The sequence below is a fragment of the Myotis yumanensis genome, unplaced genomic scaffold (genome assembly GCF_028538775.1).
Source record: "Myotis yumanensis isolate MYYU_CA2020_CCGP unplaced genomic scaffold, mMyoYum1.0.hap1 SCAF_6, whole genome shotgun sequence".
NCBI lineage: Eukaryota > Metazoa > Chordata > Mammalia > Chiroptera > Vespertilionidae > Myotis > Myotis yumanensis.
In genome coordinates this window covers 4871446-4892211 of record NW_027223757.1, presented here as the reverse complement: position 1 = coordinate 4892211, position 20766 = coordinate 4871446, and the positions used below count along the sequence as shown (strand labels likewise).

The 20766-nt window shown below is 51.5% G+C and overlaps 1 protein-coding gene across 1 annotated transcript in view; it reads left to right on the top strand.

The window, feature by feature from the left end:
- Positions 1-20766, top strand: part of ZDHHC14 (zinc finger DHHC-type palmitoyltransferase 14) — a 167048-nt gene that overhangs the window by 117483 nt on the left and 28799 nt on the right. Inside the window, 2 exon segments of the mRNA XM_070417412.1 lie at positions 19196-19218; positions 19220-19355. Coding sequence (XP_070273513.1) covers positions 19196-19218; positions 19220-19355 — 159 coding nt within the window.

Here is a 20766-nt window from a genome sequence, read left to right as displayed (position 1 = left end):
GTGGCTCCCGTACTTCCCATCCTGAATCTACTGGGTGCCTCTCCTAACATAGTTGAAGGTGTGACTTACCTATGTGTACGTGTGCACAATTCCATAGGAAAGATTGGAATCTTTTAGAATTGGTGAACTCCTCCCTAAAAACAGTGGTCTTACTTCATTTCAGGTAAGGGGAATCTCTCTATCTCTAAATCTCTCTCTCTCTCTCTCTCTCTAAACCTTTATCTCTCAGCACCAGTGTCACATTCTTTCACGAGTTTGTGTTCAATCAGCAAAATGATGGCATAGAACAGTGTTGACATGCTTTGCTTAAAAAGAAAGGAAACGCGCTGTAATTATAATCAGTTCTGTACCCCAGGCCATGGAAGGGGAAGGATGATGAAGTAGCAAGGGGGAGGAAAAGGTCAGCCTCGAGGGAGCATGGGAAGCGAAAGACCAAATGGCATGAAAAGGGTGGGAAAATTGGGACCATGTGGTTCAAGAATATGCCACAGGTGGTCCGGAGCATGTGACTGGAGATCAAAGGCCACCCTCCCCACTGGGGCACAGAGACAGCTGCTGATGGGGGGACCCTCCCAGCTGCTGAGGGGGCCTCCTGCCTCCAGGCGTGCTGGTCCGCCGCAGCGCTCCGTGGCGCAGGACACCCCAGCAGTCCTGGCCAGCATCCTGGACAAGCCCTTCAGCTTACAGACTGGCAGGCGAGGCTCAGAGGGAGACTGGTGCACATCCACCTGTGCTTGCTCCTCGGTGACAGCCCCCGGACTTGGCCCTGGGGCCCCTACTCCACGTGAGGTCCTATGCCCCTCCTTGGACTTGTTTGCTTCTGAAACCTAAACCCTAAATCCTTGTTACTCAAAGCAAGGTCCGAGGTCCAGGAAAGAGCCACATCAACACACCTGGGAGCCTAGGAGACAGGCAGAACCGCAGGCCCGGCCCACTAGCTGAGCCCGAAGCTGCCTTTTAAACCAGACAGCGGTGGTTCCTGAAAGCTGAGAAGCCGGGCCTTAATGCCTTCCCACCTCTCAGTGGTGACGGTGACCGTGACCATGACCCGACCTGTGACTTCCTCTCCCACAGTCAGCGTCTGTTTCCCCTCCTCTTAAGCTCTCAAGTCATATTTTAACGGCAGACCCATTCAGTGGAACAACCTCCCTGCAGTGCCTGTAAGTGGTATCTTATTCTTTTTTAAAAAAATACATTTTTATTGAACTCAGAAAGGAAGGAAGAGGGAGGGAGAGAGAGATAAAAACATCAGTGATGAGAGAGAATCATTGATTGGCTTCTCCCTGCACACCCCACACCAGAGGCTGAGCCCGCAACCTGGGCATGTGCCCTGACCGGGACTCAAACCGTGACCTCCTGGTTCACAGGTCAATGCTCAACCACTGAGCCACGCTGACTTATTATTATTACTTATTATTATTGCTTATTAATAATAACTATGTCAATAAATCCATTTTCTTTGGATAGTGCTTTACCGATTTCAAAGTCCATATGTTTTTATTAGAAGTAAACTGTGGCTATGGGCAGGGGCTCTCCCACTTGCTGTGTGACCTTGGGGAAAGTTTTACCTTCTCTGGGCCCTGATTTCACTGTATGTACAGTCACCCGCTGAGGGCAAAGGTCCATCCCAGCGTTACCATTCTGATTCCAGAAAGAAATCCTTCTTCCTCCTTTGCTTGGCCATGGAAGTCCAGGAATCTGAATACTTCGGAAGGCTCCTTAGCCTGTTTAGCTACTTAAACGGAAGGAAAGGCATATTCTGTTAATAATTTTAGAATGCAGAGCTACATGCACACCCATGTAAATTCAACAGGTATACGGTATGTGCTGCAAAATAAGTGAGATTTAAATGACTCACGGGGATATTGCTGTCATTATTTAACTGGTAAGCTTGGGAGGTGAAGCAAGAGGGTGAAACAATAGCTCTTTTGAGTGAAGGAGTGAGTCAGTCTTCCAGGAAGGTTTTTGAGGGAAGTCAAAGATACGGCACTTCATCCAGGAATAGGCAGGGCATGTTGGGCTGAGATCTAGAGAGGGCGCTGGGTGGGAGGAGGAGGGAGGCGAGAATGGCTTTTCAGGAGAGAAAGCCCCGGAGAAGGTTCATCAGCAGAATGGGCCGCTCTTGGGGCCTGGAAGTGGGAGGCGTTTTCTTCCTATGAGGGCGGCACAGTGGGAGAGGCAGCTCAGGAACCAAAGGAAACAAAGGGCTCCCTGAGGGGGAAGGAGAGGGACCTGGGAGGAGGTGGGGGCTCGGCCGGGGAGGAGGCAGGGGCGGCTGAGCAGGTGACAGGAGCCAGAGGAGGCATCAGATGGTCAGAGAAGCAGTAGGTGGTGGGCCACTGAGGCTCTCTAGGGAAGAGCTTTTTTGTTTTATTTAACAGACCAGGGAGCAGTACCCCCTGCGAACATGGCGCTGTGTTGAGATGTCGCTTTGGGGGCTGTGATATTTATGAACTTATGCCACAATTGTTACCCTCTGACGCTTCGTTATAATGGAACCGACTCGTGGTTTGCTTTCCGAGTGCATTTCTCCTTCTTCCTTTTAGCGTTGAATGCTATAGGGGGACTGATGGCCAGTTTGGGGGGCTGTACCTTCCTTCCCTTCTGTGCCCTGGAACACGGTCTGAGTTGTGGGAGACGGAGCAGCGGTACTTTGTGTTTCTCGTAGAAAAGATCTGAGGCTCAGAACCGTTGCCTGAGGACACGAGTCGAGTGGCATCTGCTATGTCCCCAGAGTGGACATGGGCAGTGGGGCCCAGCTGTGGCCAGTGCAGAGGCTGGAAGGCACAAGTGAGAGAGGGCGGGGGAGGCATCGGGCCGCCCGTGGGGAGCATGGTGGGATCCTCAGTGAGGCTCTTCTTGCCACCATGGAGAGTGAGGAAAGAACTCCTCACGTTTGTCCTGGACCCAAATGTACCTTCTGAGGCTCCTGGAGGAAAAGGTGTGGCTTACACAGGTGATGGAGGTGAGGACCGCTTGTTTGGAAACTGTAGATTAACACCTTTCAGAAAACAGAACTCCAAGTGGGTGAATGCCACCAAAATTTGGAGAGTGCACTTGAAAAATCTATTTTCCTTTAAGTTTGGAGACTTGCTCCTTACACTTAATGGAAATTAATAGGATGGAATCTCCAGGGACCCTCACTAAAAAAGTCACACCCGGGGAGGTACTGATCAGTATGTCCACTAGAAACACAATGCAAGCTGCACGTGTCATTGTAAATTTTCCAGCAGCGACAATTTAAAAAATGGAAAGGAACAGGTGAAATTAATTTTATAATATATTTTAATCTAGTATATGCAAAATATTATCATTTCAACTGGTATTCAGTATAAAAAAATACTTACAAAATCTCTTACCTTCTTTATGTCGGTCCTGTCTTGTCCCTGAGTATTTCACTCTCCGGCACGTTAATCCGGAGCAGCCACCTTCCGGTGCCCAGTAGACACACAGCACTGGTGGCTGCCGTGCTGGGCAGCACAGACTTAGAGGACAAGAAGTTGGACCTAAATAGTTCTTGGAATCTCAGAGTTATTGAGACTGTTTATCTTGTTTTGGACTATTTGAAAGAAAAGCTGGGGCGAATGGTTTTTAACTTCATCCATTTTGTTTGTTTGTTTTGAAGGGGAAGTTCATAACATTCATCCACCCCCTCGCTCACTGAGCGTGTATTTACTGGGTGCTCACCGTGGTAATGGGGAATTACGCTCTTCTCAAGTTCTTCTTTGGGTTTCTGTCAGTGTGATTGTGAGGTTATAAACAGTGGAGTCATCTGAAATACCTAAACAGGCTCTGTAGTGCTGTTAATTATTAGGGTCACACTCCATGCCATTTCATGAGGCCACCGGTCCTTAGGCTTGAGCGGGCAGAGAACCACCTGAAGGAGCTGTTAGCCGGGCTGCGGGCCCACCTCCAGAGTCTGAGTCAGTAGGTCAGGGGTGGGGCCCATCACTGAATTTCTGACAGTTCCCAGGAGTTGTTAATAACTCGGGGCTGGAGGCCACCCTTTGAGAATCACAGTTTCCCCTTGAAGATCCTTCACCTTTTATGTGTTCCACACGTCTGGAGGCAGAGTTGAGCATCTCTGGAGGGTTGAACAACCACAAGTTTTCATGCATCTCAAAGGGGTTAGTCGGGGAATGGGTGGATCGCCTTCCTGTGGTCTGTTTTCTAAGATGCAGAGGCCGTGCCCCAAGTGGGAAATGCCTTGAGAAACTTAAGAACAGTACCTGGATGAGTGACCTAGTACCTGGATGGCTCATCCAGTACCTGGATGGCTCATCTAGGGGAGCGTCCCATGTTTTCACCTTGGGGACCAGCGCCACAGATCATGGCCGAGCAAACCCCCCGTGCATAGACCCACTGGGTGCGAAGGACCGGGTAGCTGCCATTGAGCACCTGCCACAGGTTTCCAGGCCTCATACTTGACCTGGGGGAGAGGGGAGAGGGTTGGGCATCCCATGGTTACCAAAGCCCTTGGGTGCCGTGCACCTGCAAAGAATGTGTAAGACACTCCTTCCACCTCCTGTCGGGGACAGCTGATCCCTAAAGCCAAGGTGTAGCCGTTGTCATTCCCAGTGTGGAACTGTCGTGTGCGTGTGCTCAGACAACGTGGAACCGCCGTGTGTGCTCAGACAACGTGGAACTGCTGTGTGTGTTCAACGTGGAACCACCGTGTGTGCTCAGACAACGTGGAACTGCTGTGTGTGTTCAATGTGGAACCACCGTGTGCGCTCAGACAATGTGGAACCGCCGTGTGTGCTCAGACAATGTGAACCGCCGTTCTGTGTGTGTGTGTGTGTGTGTGTGTGTTCAGACAACATGGAACCACAGTTGTGTGCTCAGACCATGTAAACCACCATGTGTGTTCAGACAATGTGAACCGCCGTGTGTGTGTGTGTGTGTGTGTGTGTGCTCAGACAACGTAGAACCGCCGTGTGTGCTCAGACAACATGGAACCACAGTTGTGTGCTCAGACAATGTGAACTGCCGTGTGTGCTCAGACAATGTGAAACCACCATGTGTGCTCAGACAATGTGAACCGCCGTGTGTGTTCAGACAATGTGAACCGCCGTGTGTGTTCAGACAATGTGAACCGCCGTGTGTGCTCAGACAATGTAAACCACCATGTGTGTTCAGACAATGTGAACCACCGTGTGTGTGTGTGTGTGTGTGTGTGTGTTCAGACAACGTGGAACCGCCGTGTGTGCTCAGACAATGTGAACCGCCGTTGTGTGTGTTTTGTCAAGGCCTGCTCCAAAGCCACGATCCTCACAGGGGCACCCGGGGGACACATGTGATCTTACACGGAGTAAATCGTATGCACTCGCTCAGGTACAAGGATGCACCTGGGAGGGTGAGGGTCGGGCTGTCCTGGCGCCAGTGAGGCCAGGACCTCTGACTGGGCCCTGGTAACACTCCTGTGTCAAACTCTCGATGGGAATTTTGGAAGCACCTGAGAAGAGGCCCGCTCTGCCTGCTGGTGAGCTGATGCCTTGTTTGCTTTTCGTTTGTGTAATCCACCCCCGGTTCAGGTCTACCTTACTGAGCTTGGAATGTCGGCAGAGCATTGTCTAAAAGATGGCACACATTCTCTCCGAGCCAGAACCCTTTTATCTAATTATTATTACAAATTCCACCTGCGAGGGTGCGGGTCTCCTTAATAGCATGGAATTCAGGCTTTTCAAGCCAGCGACTAAAACATGGGTGCCGGGGCAGGGCAGCCCTTTTGCTCCCTGTGATGCTGCTCCCCGCTGTGCAGAGGAAGAATTCCTGAGAGTAGCGCGAGAACGCCTGTTCTGCCATCTTCCTTCCTCAGTCTCCCCTTGGGCAGGGCTGAGTTCAGGGTCTGGTCACTTGCACGCTATGTAAACCCCATGGAGTTAGGGTCAGGGACACAGAACCCCGGAAGATCCAGGATAGGGGTTGGATGGGGGCGGGCCCAGCACAAGCCCAGGAAGAATTAGGAAGAAAATTGGTTCATTGGAAAGAAAGCTCACCCCTTCCCGAACCCAAGAAGGTACCATCTTCGTAAAGCTTGTGTGTGCTCTTTAGCGGCCTTGGTGGCAGGCATACAGGTGAGAAATGGGCCACAGAGAAGCTCTGCGTCTGGGCCCTGTCCCCCCTGGGCCTGACAGGCGCAGGTGCCTGGCTGAGGCCCCGGAAGCTGGACTTCTTCCCAGAGAGATGGAGCCGAGCCACCTGGTCCGGGCGGAGACCACAGGCACCTGGCGCAGGCCTTTGCTTCTGCTCCCGTCAGTCTCGCCGCTGCTGCTCACATCCTCCTCTGCACTCGTCCCCCAAGGGCTTCTCTCACGACCCCGTGGAAGAACCCCATTTCCACTCGCAACATGCGCTGCCACCAGAGGTGCAATGGAGGGATGGTCTTTCCTCCCTACTGTTTCCTGTCATTTCTTCAGGACAGACCTGTGACAGACGCGGGGACATGGCCCGGTGTCCTGCTCCCCCCGTGCCCTAACGACTCCACATCCACTTGGGATCCTTGATGCCCCTTCCGCCGCCGCCACTCCCGTTTTAGAAAAAAAGAGACATTTTCTCTGAGATGCAGATGACCGGGTTTTGCTGTCATATATGGCAACCCTGTGAATACAAACAAAAAGGTCAAGTTCTTAGAAGAGAGCAGAGAGGACAACGTGGCGAACGGGTTCCCTGGGTCGTTGCGGCTGCTGTTGACGGAGGCCAACTGCAGAGCCCTCCTGGAGGCGGAGACTTCTGGTTGGTGACCACAGGAGATGCTGCATGCTTCTCTCTGCACGTGCAGAGTGCTCCGTGCATTTGTGTGGCCGTTTGGTATCTTGTGATGACATATCCCGAGACATTTAATGAAAAATATCCCTGGCTGGCTGTTTAGTTAGAAAACAGTCATTGTCTGGAATCAATCTACTTTAGACGCGCACCCTCTGGAGTACCGGGGCAGAATCAGAAGAAACCTGGCTGGAGGCCAGCACGGAGGGCTTTTCCTGCAGCACAACGGACATTTATTCTCCCTCAGCTCTGGAGGCTGCAAGTGCAAGATCAAGGTGTCAGGCAGGTGCGGCTTCCCTGAGGCCTCTCTCCGTGGGTTGCAGATGGCCAAGATGGACAGTGGCTTTTTTTTTAACAGAGGAACATCGATGAGGATAGGTGACTGCAGTGCAGAGTGTGTAGTCTCTGCATTATTGACAGTCTGGGCCAGAGGATTCTCGGGGGCGGGGGGGTGGGGGAGACGTCCTGTGTTTACAGGGTGTTCAGTAGCAAATCCCTCCCCAACACCCCCTAGATGTCACTAGCACCCCCATCCCTGAGCTGTGACAATAAAACTATCTCCTGACAGTGTCCCTGGGGGGCAGAACCCGTGCTACAGTGTGAACTGAGTTTGTGAGAGGGAGCCTGGGCCTAGGAGAGAATCGAGAGAGATTCGTCACAGGGAGTTGTCTGGAGGAAACAAATCTTCCATCAGGATTTCAAAAGACGTGAGGATAGGGATCAGAATTGCCTAAGGGGATGGCATTTGGGGGCAGGGTGGGGAGACCACGAATAGGAGAAGAGAGGTGTTTCAGGCGCCCACGTTAGCTTCCTTTGGCTGGCAGGGGCGTGGACGAGAGTGAGGAGTAATGATGCGTGAACTGGCCCGTGTCGGACAGGTAATAGCTGCTCAGGCCCGAAGGCAGAACCAGGAGAGGGTGAGCATGGCTAATCCTTCCCTGGCACACACCCTGTGCCCCGCAGTGTGTCATGTATCCCAGACGTTAATGTCAACCTCTTGGCAATTGTAGGAGAAACGGAGGCACAGAAAGAACAAATCGCAACAGAAAATGTGAGTAAATGGCAGAGCCATCGTCAGCACCATAGCAATCCATCTGGTTGCCAAGACCGTGTTCTTACCCCTGCGCTGGGACAGGGGGCCGAGAAGGCCGTGCGGGGTGATGGAACTCTGGCCACGGGCCGCCGAGTGGGTCTGAAATCCAGGTGGTCGGGAAAGGCTGAAAGCAATAAAATACTATAGTTTACAAAAATGTCGGGAATGTATAGGAATAGTCAAATAGCTTCCCAGATTTCAGAGGAAGCTGGAGGTAAAGAGTCCAAGCAGACAGGTCAGTGCCGCCAGCCCCAAGAATCGGAGCAGGGAGGGCGAGGCTGACCCTGAGGCCGGCTCTGGCAGGAGGTGACCTTGAGGCCTGGGCAGGCCTGGGCCTGGGGGCGGCCTCGGAAGGAGAGGTCGCCGTCTCCTGAGGAACAGACTAGGAGAGAAAGGAAGGCTACGCCAGGTTCTTGACTTCCTAAACCAACTCTACCCAATAGAAATATATCATAAGCTACAAATGCAAGCCACACGTGTCATTTTAAACGTCCTAGAAGCTACATTTTAGTAGTAAAAGGAAACAAATGAAATCCATTGTAGCGATATGTTTTATTGTGTTATCCAGTTTTTCACCATGTTACCGTTTGAACATGTCATCAATATTTAGAGTTTGGAGATATTTTACATTCTCCTTTTCATACTGCATCTTTAAAATCTGGTGTGTGTTTTATGCCAGCAACACATCCCAATTGAGACTGGACTCATTTTCAGTGTCAGAGAGCGACCAGTGGCGGGGGCCACCGTACTGGACGGCGGAGCTCTAAGCTCCCTGCTGCCGTCCGGAGAACGGCTGGGGATTACTCTGAGCTGGTGGCTCCCACGCCACCTGCCTCCCATTCGCTGCCTGGTGTGCAGGAACGCGGCTTGCGGGTCCTTTCCCGCCTGGGCCCACACGGGTTACCAGAGGGAACTGCCTCGGAGCCATCCATCACACAGGGAGCCCCCGATGGCCATTCAGTGACGACCGCGGCCCGTCCAGAGCCCAACATCCAGCCGTTCCCAACTCCGGAGGAAAGCAAAACCAATAACTTCGGTCTGAAATGGAATTCAAGTGTGTGGGGAGGAGGAATTTCTAATATGGGGAAGGCAACAGCCCATCAACAGAGAAAGATTGGACTCAGGCTAAAGCAATGAAAGACAAAGAATTGCATTTTGGATTTTATTTCTTCTGTCTGAGCAATTCATTTCAGATCCTATGGTTCCATTTTTCCACTTGGCTGCGCAGGGTGGTTCTGGGGAGTCGTTACTAAAGTAGAAATTGTTGCTGTGGCGCTTTGCAAACATCACCCAGTGAACTTGGGGAGTGTGAAACCGTATGACAGTGTGAAATCCAGGTGGGATGGAGATTTCTCCTCTGATGGAGGCTCCTTCTCGATCCCTGGCTGAGCCCGAGGGAGGAGCTGGCTCAGGAGAAAACATCTGGCCATGGGGAGGGCTGCAGCCACCAGTCACCAGGGCTGGGCTTCCCTCCGACTCTGAGAGAAATGGAAGTGAGCACTTCCGATTCTCATCACGCTTCAGCGTTATTACAGCTCCAAACGCACAAACCGTGGGTGACGGCCTCCCGCTGAGCGCTCCGAGATAGATGCCGTGAACAACTGCTCTTCCCTGAGGATGAATGGTGGTTGGTTTTCTCCCATCAATATTTTAATAACTGCTTGCACACTGTGGCAGTTATGGGCACAGAGAGTCTGATGGCGATTCCAGAAGCACACGGCACTGGAGACTCACTGGACGCAGTGGCCGTCAGGCAATGCCATCTCTGTGGCAAGCGATTCCACTCGGCACCTGGCTGCTTGGCAGCCTCTTGAACCAGGTGTGCCGAGACCGCATTTGGCTACCTTCTGATGCTCTCTTTTTTTCTTAATATATTTTTATTGATTTCGGAGGGGGAGAGAGAGTTGGAAACATCGATGATAAGAGAGAATCATTGATCAGCTGCACGCCCCCTACTGGGGATGGAGCCTGCAACCCAGGCATGTGCCCTGACTAGGAATCGAACCGCGACCTCCTGGTTCACAGATGCTCAGCCACTGAGCCACACCATTGTGCTGATGCTCTCTTCTCCCAGGCAGCCCAGCTTCCTGCATGTGCCCTGGGGATCTCACTCCAGAATTAGCCACTCGCTTCTTCCTGTTCGTACGATTGGCCATTGCAGGCGTTGTGGGCCTGCGCCGGTGGGAGGAATCTGTCACCGCTGTCTCTGATGGAGAGGGGGACCCTCACTGCAGTCATAGAGCGCACCTTCGTAGAGGAGAAGTGCTGTTCCTATTTCATGGACACTCCATTTCTCCGTTAAAGTGATAGTCCACTCACTGATTTCACTGATCTGTGTTCCTCATTTCCAGCTCCAGGTTGTCTTGGATGTTATTCTGTAGTGCACTGGTTATACATGTTTTGCACAGAAAAATGTCTGGGAGAAAAGATGTTGAAGACCTAGAATTTGTAGAAGAAGCATTAGGAGCTGTCTTTCCAGTTGTATCGCATTTTAGAGATGAATGTGGGAACCAAAATAACAAGACGATGGAAGGAATAACGATGGAAGGAATCCAGTACAGATGCAGAAAAGATGGGGGTGGGGTTAGACAGGGTCTCCAGCCAGCAGGGCAGACCAGCTGGCACTGTCCAGGGCCGAGGGTGGTGGGGACCCCTGGTCAGGCAGAGATGCTGTGGTCCAGACCCTCCGGGAAGGGCGTGGGTGACAGGTCGGGGGATTGCTCACTACCCACGCCCCCTCCCCTTCGTGAAAGAGCCTTCGAGGGCTATAAAGGCCGAGCATCTAGGTCAGCCAGGCTGTGGGGCTGCAGTGCAGTGCTGGGACTGTTCTAGAAGCCTGAAGCGTGAACCATGCGGTACTGTGGGGCTCAGGGGCTCAGGCATCCGTCCTCCTGCATGGGGCCACCCCGGGACCCATTAGTCAGGTCAAGTCCAAGGGCGTGCTTCACGCTGAGAATACAGAAGGGTGGGGGCCTCCCAGGTGAAACTGGACTGGAAACAAAGGATCCCTCTGTCACATTTCTTCTAAGAAATTGACGGAAGAATCGAGACACTCCTACCCTGCTAACCAGATAACCTCAGAGAAACAAGCGTCACATTCTTTACAAATAAAACTGTTCTGTGGTGGTCTCAGCTGACATGTACTGGGAGTGGGACGGGGGCTTCATTGGATAATCAGAGACAAATGCATAAAGATTCAGATTGTCATTCACTCTTCATGCCAACCAAGCTTGGGACCAAATAAATCACTATTTGTCAGAAGGGAAGGAAAAGTCAGAGGTACCTATGTCTGAATGGCTGGAGGGAGAATGGCAGGCATTTAGGAATCGTCTTTTATATTACGCATACCTATTTTTTTTACAACATGTACAAATTGGTGGCCATTGCCTGCTAACCTCTAGAAGTGGAAACTCAATTTGCTTCTTATCCAGTCCAGTCCCACAGACATTTAGTGAGTAGTTGGCCGTCGCTGTGAGCATGGGAAAGAATACAAAGGAAAATGAAATTGTCTTGTTTTTGTCAAAGTCTAGACTGTGCTGTTATTGATCACAAGGTGCTTCTAGTAAATAATTCAACTGAATTTTGTTCCTCACTTACACTTTTATTTCACGGCGCCCGCAGGCCTTTATTAAAGTCCCGATGGGCAGTGAGGGCAGACAGTCACTCCTGCAATCTGGGTCAGGTTTAGGGAAAGCTCATTCTTGGCCTTTTTCCGACCTGGCACCAGGCCCCTCACAGAGCTGGGCCTTTGCAGGCCGCTGTGGGTTCACTGAGGTGGGTGGGGCCCTCGATGAGACCTGGAGACCTGTGCATGAGCTCTTGTCAGTAAAGGAACACGTCCTCATGCTGCATCCAAAGTCGGGGTGTTTGAATCATTTCATTTTAGTCACTGCGAGTGGAACGGTGTTGCATTAGGGCCGTGGTCGGCAAAATGCGGCTCTTTGGCCCCTTGAGTGTGGCTCTTCCTAAGCCTTAGGAGTACCCTAATTAAGTTAATAACAATGTACCTACCTATATAGTTTAAGTGTAAAAAATTTGGCTCTCAAAAGAAATTTCAATCATTGTACTGTTGATATTTGGCTCTGTTGACTAATGAGTTTGCCGACCACTGCATTAGGGTATTGATCTAAGGGTGGGCTGGATCTAGGTCAACAAGCACTCGTTAAGTGCTTACCTACAGTGTACCTTCAATCCATCTGCAAAATACAAGAATCGTGTTCACGGACAACGTAGGCAAGTCATTCAGTTAATTCCTACTTAGTCACATGCCTTTGAAGAGCACAAAGCAAAGTGGAGTCTAAAAGTTGGGGAACACGAGCCCTGTACAGAGTCCTACACCCCAAAGCAGTTGGGAACCTCATCAGTCATCTCTCCAGCTCCCATTATATAGATCTGAGGAACCCAGAGAAGTTACGTCACGTGGCGGTGGCAGAGCATGGACGATGTGACAGGGTCTCCTACGCCCAGGAAAATGTTCTTTTCCCCTGGCTTTCTCCTGGCATGATATATGGACAACACTTCACAGATCGAAGAACGCAGTGCCCAGCAGCACGAAGGCACTTCTCCTGGAGATGAATGTGACGCTGAGATCACCTGGGTTGTGATCTGACTGTGTGGCGTGGCCTCGTCCAGCCCTGTGTGGCTGCCAGAGGCCCAAGAGGAGAATGAAACGTCCAAGAGTGACCAGTGGCCCGAGATGAGTCACATAGCCTCCTTCTTAAAGAGTTTCAGGGATGAAAAGGAGTCTGAAAAACATGTTGCTCACAGCCAGTCTTCAGGAGAGGTAGAAAGGACATGTTTTTAAAACCACGGATGAAACCTATGAATTTATAATTAGCTTTTGAAGCAGCAGAGGTATTTCCATTGACATCTAACTTTATGAACTGTAGGGAGCCAAAACTACCCCAACCCCTTTTGCAAATGTATGCCCTTTTCCAAATTCTCTCAAAAGTCATCTTTTTGTTGTTGTTGTTCATTACAAAATAATATAGGTTGTAGATATCTTGAAAAGCATAAGAAAGAATTTGTTTAATTCTTTATTTTTAATGAATTTATTTATTTATTTAATCCTACCAATCAGAGATATTCATGGTTAATATTTTGATGTATCCTTCCAGTATTTTTCCTCTACATAATATATTTTCACAAAAATATGGACTCACATTGCACATTATTTTGAAAACAGATTTTAATATATCATGAACCATTCTACTCCACCGTTAGTAGGTGTATGACCATATATCATAACTTGTTTAACCACTTCCTTCTTGTTGACATCTATATATATAAAAGCCTAAACAACATTTACAACCGAACAGCCAGAACAACCGGTCACTATCATGCACACTGACCACCAGGGGACAGATGCTCAATGCAGGAGCTGCCCCCTGGTGATCAGTGTGCTCCCACAGGCAACCTCCCCCGGCAGGCCCCGATCCGCGCGGTGGCGAGGGAAGCGGGGGGGGGGGGGGGGGGGGGGGGGGGAGGGGCAGAAAACCACGTGGTGGTGGTGGTGGTGGTGGTGGTGGTGGTGGCGGCGGCGACGGCGTCAGTGTCCTTTCCTTCTGCGCCTGGCCCAGCAACTGTTGCCTCCTCTCCCAACCTCTCCAGGGCCTTCAGGCCCCGGGCTGGGATGGGGAGCCAGGGGTGGGTGGCAGAGAACGTGGCCCCTTTCCCAGGGGGGCCAAGGGCTGGCTCCTTCCTCAGGGCCGGTGGTCAACCTCCTGCGGCCCCTCCCCCCAGCCAGCAAACCTCCTGTGATCCCTCCCCCGACCAGCATGCCCTGTCCCTCCCCCGACCCAGCAGGCCCTGGTGGCCATGAGGAAAGGTGGAGGGTGGGAGGCGGGGAACTGCATGGTGGTGGGGCACCGAGGGTGGCGTTGGCATCTGGCGTCCGTTCCTTCCACACCCGGCCCTGCAACCGTCGCCTTGTCTCCCAACCTTGCCAGGGCCTTTTGGCCCTGATCAGCCCTGATCGCCAGCCAGACCTAGGGATCCCATCCGTGCATGAATTTCATGCATCGGGCCTCTGGTTTACTGTAAGTTGTTCTCCATCCTATATAATAAAAGGCCAGAGGCCATAAGCGTCATGACCGGAATGACCACTCGACCAGTCGCTATGGAGGTGCATTGACCACCTCCGGTCCCTCCCCCACAGCCCACGGGCTCCGATTGCAGCAGGGGGCTCAGCCCTCGCCGCCATGGCAGTGACCGCCTTGGCCCTCACAGCCCGGGCTTCGTCCAGAAGGATGGAAGGACGTCCGGTCTAATTAGCATATTATGCTTTTACTTTATACACACACACACACACACACTTTTGGAACTTGCATATAGATAGGTAGATAGATATTGATGGGTTGATTGTCGTCACTGAAGATTCTTATTCATTTTAACCAATCTGTATTGACTAAAGGGATAAGAGTATGAGACCATAATGGATGAGCATGGTTTTCCTTTAAAATAGAGTGTAGCCCTGACCGGTTTGGCTCAGTGGATGGAGCATCGGCCTGCAGACCCAAGGGACCCAGGTTCGGTTCCGGTTAAGGGCATGTACCTTGGTTGCTGGCACATACCCAGTGGGCTGTGTGCAGGAGGCAGCTGATCGATGTTTCTCTCTCATCGATGTTTCTAACTCTCTATTCCTCTCCCTTCCTCTCTGTAAAAATCAATAAAATACATTTAATAGATAAAAAAAATAGAGTGTATTTATAGATACTATATACTAGTTCTGTACTGGCAGCCTTAACTTTCTTTTCCTTGTTAAAGGTAAAATCACATCTCATTACTGTACAGAATGAGATGTAAGCCAGTTCTTGCATTCAGGTCTTTGCTGATGCCCTCGTATGAGTGCCACTCAGATTTCAATAAAAGACTCTCAGGTTTTCCTGGCCATAATAATGAAACACGGCCCTGCCCTGGCATGATTTCTAGTGCCCAGTTCTTACCTTCGTTCTCATCTATTTGTCTTACAGTATTGCAAACACTGACCTCCCAAATGGATCTCTGTCATCACATAATATGTGGTGGTTTCTGATAACGCAGAAGCTGTGCCCGTGGAGTAGAAACACAGATATTTCTAGCTTTGGCCTCCGTAGAAGAATCGATTTTCATTCACACAGCACAGCAGTTTTGTGTGTGTGCTCAGGGGACTCTAACAAAATTGGAGGCAAATGAAAACTTTGCAAGGACAAAGCCACCTTTATTTCTTTTACGCTGGAGGGAAAGGCTTGGGCACCCAGGTGGAAAATATAATCTGGCAAAAAATAAGAGGGCCATTAATTTTCATTTAGCTATAAGCATATTTTGGATTAACTCAGTTGGTTAAAATTAAAAAGGTCATAACTACTAAGCACTTCCTTTTCTTGTCTTTAGTTGCATTACTTAGTGAATATATATAACAGACACCCCCTAACCCCCAGAAAAGAGCTTGTGGTAGCTGTGAACATCATAGCATCTGTCCAGCCCAGAGACCAGGTTGGGTTCTGGCCTTCAGCTCACTTTATATCAAAGATTTAATCTCTCGAAAACGTGCTTTGGAACGACGAGGTCACTGGTTTGTCTCAAGGTGCGCTAACGAACACTCCCTCCTCCAAGTCCTTGCCGCACAGAACTAGGCGCGCTTAGCGGTCCTTCTAGTGCAGTGGTTCTCAACCTTGGCTGCACGTTAGAATCGCCTGGGAATCTTTTTAAAATCCTGATTTCTGGGCCTCATCCTCCGGAAATTCTGTTTCTTTGTTACTAATGTTGTGGCCCCACCCCATAACAAAGAAACAGAATTTCCGGGGGATAAGGCCCAGAAATCAGGATTTTAAAAAGATTCCCAGGCGATTCTAATGTGCAGCCAAGGTTGAGAACCACTGCAATAGTGGATGCGTTTGTCATCCCTGCTTCTTAAAACATCTCCTTGACAAATCAGTGTTTAAACTTCTTCTCATTAAATGAACACAAATATTATTGGTTGGGTTCTGGTTCTTTTTAAACCTGTGTCTGCTTTCTAGTTTTTTCTACCCATGTTTGCAAGAGCTAAACAGACACAGTAGATCTCACAGCCGACATAAGGCTAGGGAGGCACCAGGTCATAATTAATTCAGGCCCCAGTGGCACCCAGTTGGCACCAGGAGAGATCTGACCTTCACGTTGGTGTTCAAAGCCAGTTATTTCACCCTGGAGCTCAGGGAAGCACGAACTCCTTGGCTGAGATCCTTCCTCTTCCAGTGTCGATGCTGTGGGAGCTCAGGGCCTCCCCGGAGGTCTGCTGCATTTAGCACCGTCCCTTAGGGCAGCCACTGGGGTGCCAGGCCGGTAGGCACATGCCAGGAGGGTGTCCTGCCGGGCAAGGCCACCAAGAGCCCTTGGGATGGCGCCACAGCCGTTTACTCACCCTAAGTAGAAGGGTTGTCCTCACGGAGGGAAAGTAGGAAGTCTGCTCTTCGCTTCTCCACTTCCGTGCCCACCAGACTGCTGTCTCCCCCTCGGGTTCAACTCTCCTTCCTCTCCTTCTCTAATCGCTTGTGGAACTTTAATTTTCCATAAATAGTAATCACTCAAAAGGTCCCCCTTGCTAATGGGGTTGGTATTTTCCAAATACCAAAGCTTTGATCTAAAGGGTGAGAGTCAGGTTTCGGGGCTATGAGAGAGGGGAGGGAGATAGAAACATCAGTGATTTCAGAGAGGAAGGGAGAGGGGAGGGAGATAGAAACATCAGTGATGCGAGTGAATCATTGATTGGCTGCCTCCTGCACTCCCCACACTGGGGATTAACCCGGGCATGTGCCCTGACTGAAAATCGAACCATGACCTCCTGGTTCCTAGGTCCACACTCAACCACTGAGCCACGCCAGCCGGGCTCTGAGAGCCTCTTAAAGAAGATTGGGGTGAAGGGGAGGGGCCTGAAATCATCCCAGGTGGGTGGTGGATTCTGTCGGTGAGTGAGGGCGGCTCTGCAGATACCATCGCTGTTCTGGGTCACCGGGGTGGGGTCTCCATGGGAAACGCTTGGGTGGCTGGGAGTGGCGTGTGAAGCGGCTTCCTGTGAGCGAGACTCGGGCGTGTGTTTGGGCACATAACCAGGGGGAATGGGAGGGTAAGAGGCGTGGGTGATGTGCGGAGGGGGAGCACCCACAGGCCTCAGAGCAGGGTTCTCAGACTTCCACGCGCACGAACCCCAGGGGTCTTGGCAAACGTAGAGTCTGCGGCGCTACTTCAGGGGCGTCCAGAGCCTGCTTCTCTGCCAGGCGCTGGTGAGTGGGTGCTGCCCAGACCACGCTGGGAGTGACAGGCCCTGCAACATGGTCCTCAGCATCGGCTGCGGGGTCCCATCCCTGGGGAGCCTTTTCCTCCCCTGGGGCCAGACTGTCCTCCACCGATGAAGTCAGGCTGAGTGTGTGTGGGGCTGAGTGGATGATGGGACTCCTTCCTGCCTCTGGAAATTTACCAGGTGTATGCCGCAGGGTCGCTGTCTGTCCTTCGAGTGTGTGTGGACTAAAGTGAGCAGCTACCTTTCTGGTATCAACACTATTTTGAGAAACACGAAGGTTCCCGTGGTTTCCTGCAGCCCCGGGCCTGCTCTGCCTGTGTTCTCCCCGTGAGAGCCCTGGCCGGAGCCCGCACGGATATCCTCGCTGTTCGCTGTCACCTGTGGCCTGTGGCCTGTGGCCTGTTCCCACACAGCTGGCTGCCCCAGTTCTCCCGGGCAACCTGCGAGGGCTGTGAGGGTCTACGCGGGGATAAGACTGGGTGTTTTCTTTTCCCGCAGAGCAGGGCTCTCCACGCTGCAACGTCGGGGCCACCCCCGGAGTCTCTGATGTAATGGGTTGGGGAAGGGTCCCTGCATTAGGGGGAGTTTGAAAAGCTCCCTGTGATTCAGGGACGAGAACCAGGCTGTAAGATAACATGGCACTTAAAAATTAGATGTATTTCTATTTTCTTCAACATTTAAAAAATGATTCTAAAAAATAAGGTCAGACAATAAACAAAACATAGACATTATTTTTAAAATATACACGTAATGATTGCATATATATATATATATATATACACACACACACACATATATATACATATTTATTTATTTATTCCCCACAGCAATATCCTGGTGTTTTTGAGGAGGCCAGTGGGCAAAATGAAGAGATATTTGAGCTCAGTTTGCAGTACACCGGACAAAGTGTTCCTGACGTACTATCATTAGGGGCAAAAATAGAATATTGGGGACTGGCTATGGTTATGAGAAATATTAATCATGCTGTCAACTCTGATTGCCTTGTGCTGGTTAAAGAAAGGACATTCTAACCTGGCTGGGAATTGTATGCGCCCCCCCCCCCCACCCCCATGCAGTCCATTCTCATTCAATAACTGCCTATTATCATGGAAAGATTAACAACCTAGTTGCCCAAACAATGGCGTCCCACCCCAGCCTGCATTGCCTACTCCCCCAAGTAATCTTTGTCCTACTCTATCTAAGCAGCTGGCTTATGGGGGCTGCAGAGCAGATTTTTGTGGGTGACCTGCTGCTCTCCCATGCTGCCTGCAGTATTGGAATAAACGCTCATATATGATCCAACCCTGTAATGACAGGCAGCCTGGACCCCTTGGTTGCCCAGCTTCACTATCACCCTCAGTATTAATTAGGGCAATGCTAGCTGCTGTAACAGGTGAAACCAAACCTTTGGATATTGCAACAACATAGCCCAGTGCAGAGTTCCCTAGGCCCATGGTCGGCAAACCGTGGTTCGCGAGCTATATGCGGCTCTTTGGCCCCTTGAGTGTGGCTCTTCCACAAAATACCACGTGGGGGCACGCACATACAGTGCGATTGAAACTTCGTGGCCCATGCGCAGAAGTCGGTATTTTGTGGAAGAGCCGGTATTTTGTGGAAGAGCCACACTCAAGGGGCCAAAGAGCCGCATGTGGCTCGAGAGCCGCAGTTTGCCTACCACTGCCCTAGGCAACAATGTAACAACGTAGCCCAGTGAAGAGTTCTCGGGTGGTCTTCCTGGGCGTAGTCCATCCTTCAAGACCCAGGTTTGTGGCTCCAGTGTGTCCCGAGATCGGGAACCCCAGGAGAGAGAAGACAGTGAGCAGGACTCTGGGAAGGTTCCCACCCTCTGGGCAGTGCCCGCGTGCTGGCACCCCGTTGGCCAGAGCTCCGTCACGTGGCCACTCCCACCTGCCTGGCAAGGAGCTGGAAGGCTAGGGGACAGCCAGCCCTCCGGCCCTCAGCGCATTTGTGTGAACGGTGTCAGGAGACGCCCAGAAAGGCGCAGGGACCCCGAGGTGCGAGGGCCTGCAGAGGAGGTGCTCTGTTAAGGGCGTGTGCTCTTTTTCTTCTTTTCTCCACAGATATCGCAAACGGCAGCAGTTCGGGGGGGGTACCGCTCGCCTCCCAGAACCAAAGAAGTCATCATCAATGGCCAGACCGTGAAACTGAAATATTGTTTCACCTGCAAGATTTTCCGGCCCCCTCGTGCCTCTCACTGTAGCCTTTGTGATAACTGCGTAGGTGAGTAGAAGCGAACACCGCCTCTGTCCCCAGCTCTGCTTGTGCTCGAGCGCCTGTGGCTGATGGGGTGGCCGGTTGCCTTTGCTAGAAGGAGTGTGTGCGTCTCTGTAAGCCTGTGAAACCGACACTCAGTAATCGTTAATGTTTCACCGTCTTTGCCTCCTGCCGCTGATCCCGGGCACCGAGCCCAGCGTTGCCAAACCCCGTGTTTTCCTCTCTCACACCCTGCAGCACCCCCTGTCCCGTGCAGCGCCCGAGGCCTGAGCACGCATACAGGGGTTCCTGTTCCCTGGAGCCGCCAGATCAGCAGGCACTTGACATAAGACCACCTCACCCCGAGGTCCCCCCGTTGCCCAGTGAGCGGCTGCGGGAGTTGCCGGCTGTGCTCTGTGTGGTGCCTCCAGGGGCAGCTGGTGTAGGGAGTTGGAGGCATGTGAAGTGAAGGAGAGAAAAAGGGACAGGGGCCAGGAGACTTCCGGGCCTACCGTCAGGATTGTCACTTTTCCCAGAGACCACTGAGACCTCCCATCTGTCTACTGACTTCCCCCAGGACGGACTAGGGGACGGACAGAGGGAGCCCAGTGGAGACCAGCGGTCCTCAGCTGCAGGACTCGGCCCTACTGTTAGGCCACCGCCGACCCAGCACAGGATTTCTACAATCCACCTGGCTCCTCAGCTCCTTGGAATTTTTTATCAAGCACTTCCTGTTAAGGAGATGGCAGCAGACCCCGGGCACAGGGAGGGCAGGGAGAAACGGACGAGGGAAGGCCTCGTTGCTCAGCCCCACACCTGCCTCTAAGAGACATACCCAAGGACATTCCTGAGCACGTAGGCCCCGAAACCCCGTTCCCTCCTGCAGAAAGGACCAGACGCCTCGGAGCAAACTTGTTCCCTCGGTGACACACGATCGATTGCCAACATTCTCTTTACGTCTGTCAGAATAGGTGGTCTATTCTCCTTGGGGAAAGTAAAGTGGTATCATGTACTTCCTGCTGTGCAAAGCCGTTTTCCTCTTATTTATCTGAAACGTGCTTTATTCTAACTCGAATCCTCTACGGTTCGTTAGAAAGGCCAAGATTCCCCTATCGGAACTTGTCTTGGTTTTATTGGCCCACATGAATCACCTGTAGCCTCGCTCCCGGCGGGACAGCGTGGAATTCGGTTCAGTCTGTCCCAGGTGGGAAGTAGCCTGTGGTTAAGAGCCTGGAATCGGGCACCGCATGGCCTGGACGCAGATCCGAGCTTTGTGACGGACACAAGCTACTTCAGCTCTCTGTGCCTCGGTTTTCTCATCTCCAAACGGGGTCCATAGCAATACCTTCCTCGTGGGATGGTTGAGAGAATACGTGATTTAACACACGCAGAGCACTTGGAATAGTGCCTGGTGCCTGGTGTGCAGCGAATGCTCTGT